Source organism: Canis lupus, chromosome 13 (genome assembly GCF_048164855.1).
Source record: "Canis lupus baileyi chromosome 13, mCanLup2.hap1, whole genome shotgun sequence".
NCBI classification, from domain to species: domain Eukaryota; kingdom Metazoa; phylum Chordata; class Mammalia; order Carnivora; family Canidae; genus Canis; species Canis lupus.
The window spans coordinates 36915814-36921813 of record NC_132850.1 but is presented as its reverse complement, the minus strand read 5'-3'; the positions used below and the strand labels follow the sequence as shown (position 1 = coordinate 36921813).

At 50.9% G+C, this 6000-nt stretch overlaps 1 protein-coding gene and 1 long non-coding RNA gene across 3 annotated transcripts in view; one reads left to right on the top strand and one right to left on the bottom strand.

Annotated features, from left to right (window-relative positions):
* The first annotated feature begins 206 nt into the window (after positions 1–206).
* Positions 207–6000, top strand: part of NTN4 (netrin 4) — a 124336-nt gene continuing 118542 nt past the window's right edge. The window contains exons 1-2 of one of the 2 annotated variants that reach the window (XM_072773162.1): positions 207–297; positions 4030–4559. In XM_072773162.1, coding sequence (XP_072629263.1) covers positions 4086–4559 — 474 coding nt within the window. In that variant the 5' untranslated portion in view covers positions 207–297; positions 4030–4085. Of the gene's footprint in view, positions 298–946; positions 1214–4029; positions 4560–6000 lie in introns of those variants that run through there. The other variant, XM_072773161.1, reaches the window with a different exon arrangement.
* LOC140602904 (uncharacterized) overlaps positions 4620–6000 on the bottom strand; it is a 178913-nt gene continuing 177532 nt past the window's right edge. The window contains exon 9 of the long non-coding RNA XR_012005885.1: positions 4620–4957. This is a non-coding gene — a long non-coding RNA (uncharacterized lncRNA). The remainder of the gene's footprint in view (positions 4958–6000) is intronic.

Below are 6000 nucleotides of genomic sequence, written 5' to 3'. Positions count from 1 at the left end.
GTAAGCATTGACACGTTTAGCCCAGATGCCCTCCCCCGCCCACCAACAGCGAAGGCCACTTAGCAGTTGGTGCGCTTTCCAAAGCCCGTGGCCCGGAGCGGGCTTGGGGGGTTCCTCTCCTGGACCGTGAGACTCCGAGGGAAGGGGTGGCGGAGATGGGGAGTGGAGGGGAGGGTTTGTTTTGCTGGGGGATGTGGGAAGTAGGCGCTCGCCTGTTTCGCGGTTTTTTAAGCCCCTTGGCATGCCCTGACCTGATCAAGAGGGAGTCGACTGCTCTCTGGAATGTTCCGGGAGAAGGTGGGAGACTGCTTCCCAGAAGAGGCCTGTGGGTGCTGGAGGGCACCGGGGGGGTCACGCGGGGAGATGCAGGGCAAGCGCCGGGAGGGGCAGGAGGGGAGGCGGGGGCCGAGGTGACCCGCGCACTCGGGGGCGAGGGCGGGCGGGACGGGCGCAGCGAGGCTTCGGGGGCGGCCCGCGGGGCCAGGAGACCCCTCCCCGGGCGCGGCGGCGGCGGCGGCGGCGGCGGCGACCCGGCAGCGCAGGCTGCACCGCCCCGGCTGTCAAGCGAGCGCGGGGGGCGGGCAGGAGGAAGGGGTGGAGGTGCAAGGGGAGGAGGGCTGGCACCGGAGCGCCGCGGTGTCGGTGCAATAAAAATGCATCCCATGGAACTGCCCGTGGAGAAGGACGGGACCGAGCCGCGGCAGCGAGAGGAGGTGGTAAAAGCGGAGGAGGACGCCCAGGCGGCGGCGGCGGCGGCGGCGGCGGCGGCCGGGAAGTGAAAGGTCTCGGAAAGTTCAGCGGCTGCTGCGGGCGCCGAGCCCCGGGCTAGCGGCGGAGGAGCCGCAGGACCGCTCCGCGGGGGCCGCGCGGCCAGGCCGGCTATGGTCCCGGGGCTCCCGTCGCCCCCGAGGTGCCCGGGCCGCTCCAGGCCGGTGCGCGAGGGTCACCCCGCCGCCCCGCGCGGCCCCGGCCCGCGGCTCCCGGCAGCCGGCGCCCGCTGACCGAGCCTGGCGCCCCAGGAGGGGGAAGGAATCAAGAGCCCCAGTTCTTCCCGAGGACTGTCGGCGCTTCATCCCCCCGCCCGGCCCGCGTCCTCCCGGCTCCTCCCGGCTCCTCCGGCTCCTCCGGCTCCTCCGGCTCCTCCCGGTCCTCCCGGCCATGGGGAGCTGCGCGCGGCTGCTGCTGCTCTGGGGCTGCTCCGCGGTGGCCGCAGGTGGGTGGTGACGCTGCCGGGCCCCCACCCCTCTCCCTCGCGCTCTCCCTTCCCCACCTCGGGACTCGGGCCGCAGGGGAGTGCGGGCTGGGAGCGCCAAGCTCAGCTCCCGAGGATGAAATGAGTGGCCATGTTCCGCCTCTTTCCCCCCGGGTCTCTGCAGTTTAAAATACTATTGATTTTTTTGCAACTGCGATGCACATGCCCTTGGGTAACCCGATATCCTGGGTGCGCTCGGCCGGGGATCCCGCGACCTTGGTTTCTTTCTCGGTTTGGGCTTGTAAAAAACTGCCCTTTCCACTCTGTGAGGGAACAAAGGACCCAGCTCGCCATCCCCCGGCACTTCATGGCCTGAGGAATGATGGGGAGGGATGGCCCGGCGACCCCGGGCGCGCGTGGGCCGCGGCTGCTCTCCCGCGGAGAGCCGTCGCCGTAGTCCCCGGCCTCGCGCGGGGCACGAGGGAACCAGGTAGGCACACCTGGGCGGGGGTGTGCCCTCCACCGTGGCAGTGGCTGGAACGCGCAGAGCCCGGGCTGGGACGAGGGGCGGCGGTCGCCCTGGGTGCAGGAGCTGGCTGGCCGTGCCCTGGGAATTGGTACCCTGGCTGCGGCTCCGTGGGAGGGCGGAGGCGGGTCTGCTCCCGGGCTCGGGAACTGGACGACCGGCAGAGGCCGTCCCCCTCCTACTCCCATCCCGGCTTTCCCGGGCTGCCCGTGGCCACCGGTTGCTAGCGCGCCGTTTCTAAATTCGGGAGCCCCTCCCTCTGTCCCTCTACCCCCCCCCCCCCCCCCGCGGGTCACCTGGTTTCCAATTAGGAGTAAGTGCAGCCCAGTGAGTGAGGGGGAAAGCGCGTGAGGGACTCTTCAGCCATCCAGTCTCTAAAACGTTTCTCGTTTGCTCTAGAAAGGGGAGTGTGGGCTGGAGGGATGGACTAGTGGACAGGGAGCGCTGACGCGCTGTGCCTTCCCCTGGGCTTCTTCCACTCTGGCCCCAGAGACGCTGGCGCACAGGAAAGCAGAGTCGTAGAATCTTCACCCCAAATCGGTCAGACTCAGGAGCATCCTTGCCACACTTGAATAGTCACTTCTTTAGGGATCTCCTAGTACTTTGTCCACTGATTATTTATCTGGCTCCAGTCGTTTCTGTACTTCGGAGTTTGGAGGCATTTAAAATGATTCAGTACTTTCCCCCAAGGAGCCATTAAAGGTCTAAGATTTTACTTCAGTTCTTCTTACTGATGCACCCCCTGGCTGCATTGATGCGTGCTCCCCCAACCACAAAGTGAACTCTATTAAAACCCTTCCCTTTTCAAACCCTGTTATGGCAAAAAACATGCAAGCAATCAAGAGGTTGTAAATAAATATCACAAGGCAAGTGTTTCAAGTCAAAAATACTTGTACGGGCAGTATATGATTTTCCCCGAAATGCTTTACAGGTGAGTCATAGCACACTGTGTGTTTGGGTGATCCTGGCCACAAGCAACTGTTGCTCCAGCTAATCAGAACAGTGGCAAACAGTCCAGGCATAATGCACATTTGAATTTGACATTGAAAAAAATATGCCTAAGGAAGCCCTTTCTTTTGGTTGCAGAGGCTATGTGGGGCCGGGGATTGTCAGCCAGTGTGTGAAATGTGTCTGTTTTAGTCTAAGCTGTCATTTGGCTTCTCCAGCAGTACAGTGATAACAGTTCAGAGGTGCTCTTTCTTAAGAAACAAACGTTCAATTAGCCAGAATTTGGGGTTTGACTTCCTTTTCCTTCTTTCCTTCTCTGTTTTAACTTTTAAAATAGATGATTTTGCTTAAGGTATTCATAATTAAAATGACAAACCCAAATTAAAGGATTAAAATATGCAGTCAGGATGTTAATAAGTGGATAATGTTTATCATTTTAAGCAATTTTGAAACATTAAAGTCTGTTGGACCTTTGTTTGGGTGGAAGCACATGTTTCTTTAAGAAAGTGTTTTAGTTCACAGATAATGTTTAAAGGTGCTGTTAGTGGCTGCCAGACTGTAAACATTCTCCTGTTAAGCAAACAGGCAACCACTATGTAACTTGTCATAGGCAGAAGCACTGAAAGGGCAGAGAGCATGTCAAATAAGCTTTTCTGCCATTTGGCAGTTTAGAGATTTTTTTCTTAGTTATATTTACTTAATATTAAAAATAAACATTATGCATCTGAACTCCAGTGGTTTCTAGTTTTGCCTTCCTAAGTGAGATCCCATTGTTTATTGATTAAATATCTCATATTGCTTTTCCTAGGGAATTTGTCCCTTCACATTGTTGGATTAAAATATAATAGAATTCAACATTTCCTCCTTAATGCATTCTAATAAGCATATTAGATAATGCTAAGGACTAAAATTATATTTGAAAGACTTAAATTGGGTGATCTTAAAAACATTCTTGTTTTTTGGTATTATTTAAGTCATTACTTCAAAACAAATAAGTATATATCTAATATACTGAATACTTAAATCTTTTAAGTACTAGAAAGCCAAGTACTTAAAAGATTTAGGCCCGTCATCTTTCCACAATGTTTCCATTTTCCTTCCTCTCTCTTGCCCTTTGTCTGAAGTGATTTTTTTCCCCTTTATGTGAATCTGACATAGGAACGTGAAATGCATGCATACACACATGCACGCTCACACACTTGTAAATACAAATGCAGCATAAATGTAGAACAGTATTCATGCTCAAATTTGATAGAATTTCCTCTTTAGCGAAAGTCGTAAGGTCTTTGGGGATATCTTGTTGAAGACATAAGAGCTTTCCAGATGGGTTTGTCTTGAATAACATATGCTTTCCCTTTCCTAGGACTGAGTGGAGTAGCTGGAGTGAGTTCCCGCTGTGAAAAAGCCTGTAACCCTCGGATGGGAAATTTGGCTTTGGGGAGAAAACTCTGGGCAGACACCACCTGTGGTCAGAACGCCACCGAACTGTACTGCTCCTATAGTGAGAACACTGATCTGACTTGTCGGCAGCCCAAATGTGACAAATGCAATGCTGCCCAGCCTCACCTGGCTCACCTGCCAGCTGCCATGGCAGACTCATCCTTCAGGTTTCCTCGCACATGGTGGCAGTCTGCTGAGGATGTGCACAGAGAAAAGATCCAGTTAGACTTGGAAGCAGAATTCTACTTTACTCATCTAATAATGGTGTTCAAGTCGCCCAGGCCAGCAGCCATGGTACTGGACCGGTCCCAGGACTTTGGGAAGACATGGAAGCCTTACAAGTACTTTGCAACTAACTGCTCGACTACATTTGGCCTGGAAGATGATGTTTTCAAGAAGGGAGCTATTTGCACTTCGAGATACTCCCATCCTTTTCCATGCACTGGAGGAGAGGTAAGACCACACATTTAACTCTCCGCTGTAAGTAAGGGAGAAAAATGTTACCAGCCCACATTTCTTTTTAAAGCATGGAGGTATACTTGTAGCAACATGAAAGAAATTAGAATTTTTCATGAGCTTTATTTGTCATAAATTATTTCTCACCCTTAGATATGGATGAGTAGTCATTTTCAAGCAGGTTGTCCACTGGATGGGTTTAAGCTGGAATTCTAAGGTTTTAATTTTCTTAATTTTAAGAAAAAGTAGACATACAACATCATTACTCCATCTTAGAGGTTTAAAAGGCTAATGATTTCTTCAGTTAAAGAGACTACTTACTGTAATTCCTAAGGAACAAGAGTTACTGAGACAGCCTGTTCCTGGAGTACATGCACGCTGGTATCTTCCTGAAACTGTTAACGTAAATAGGAAGTAAATAAAACTAAAGCCAAGGGAGAAAAACAATCTGTCAGAAGGATACTTTTGTATAACACTGGAGTTTTATTGTTAAGATTACAGGAATGCATTGCAAACAAATGAAGGTAGTTTCTTTTAAGATACAAAACTTCTTTTTGGACTCCCAGACATTATCAGTTGCAGTTTAGGGACTTCCTTCTATCCTAAACTGAAAATCATCTCAATCTCATTTTGCAAAACAGCCTCCTTAGCTACTAGCCCAATTTCTATATGGAATGTTTTCTCCTTGTTTCATATTTCCTCTTCCCTAAAGGGGAAACAGGTCCTTTTTTTTTTTTTTTGGTCTTTTTCAGATATTTTAAGATATATTTCCAGGTATACTTATATACCTGGAAAGCCACTCCCCTCACCCCAGCCCAGCATTATGAAGATATTTAGAGGAAACTAAGTTAAGCGAAAGCAGATTAAGAGAATAAAATACCACCATGTAGATCCATTAATATGGACTCAGATGGGTGCCTGGCTGGCTCAGTTGGTAGAACTCACTCAGGGTCATGAATTCAAGCTCCATGTTGGGCGTAAAGTTTACTTAAAAAATAAAATAAAGTTTAAAAATACTGATTCAGAGAAAAAGAGAAGAGAGAATATAATCTTTCTAATTCTGGTACATGTCATGAACACACAGACTAAATTAGTGGTTCTCAGGCAGGGGTGATTTTGCCACCCCCCTAGACCATCCCAGGGGACATTTAGCAATGCCTGAAGACATTTTTGTGGGGGCGGAGGGACACTCCTGGCATCTAGTGGGTATAGGCCAGTGATGCTGCAAAACCTCTTACAGGGCACAAGACAGGACCACTCCCACTCCCAACAAAGAATTCCTAGCCCCACATGTTAATAATAGTACCAAGGCTGAGAAAGCCTGGACTGTGTGTGAGGCAGAAGTCCAATGTATATAGTACAAGAGCTACACAGACTAAGATAAGCTCTCTTCTAGTAGTCCTTTGTATCACTCCTCACCGGCTTCCCAGATGATGGT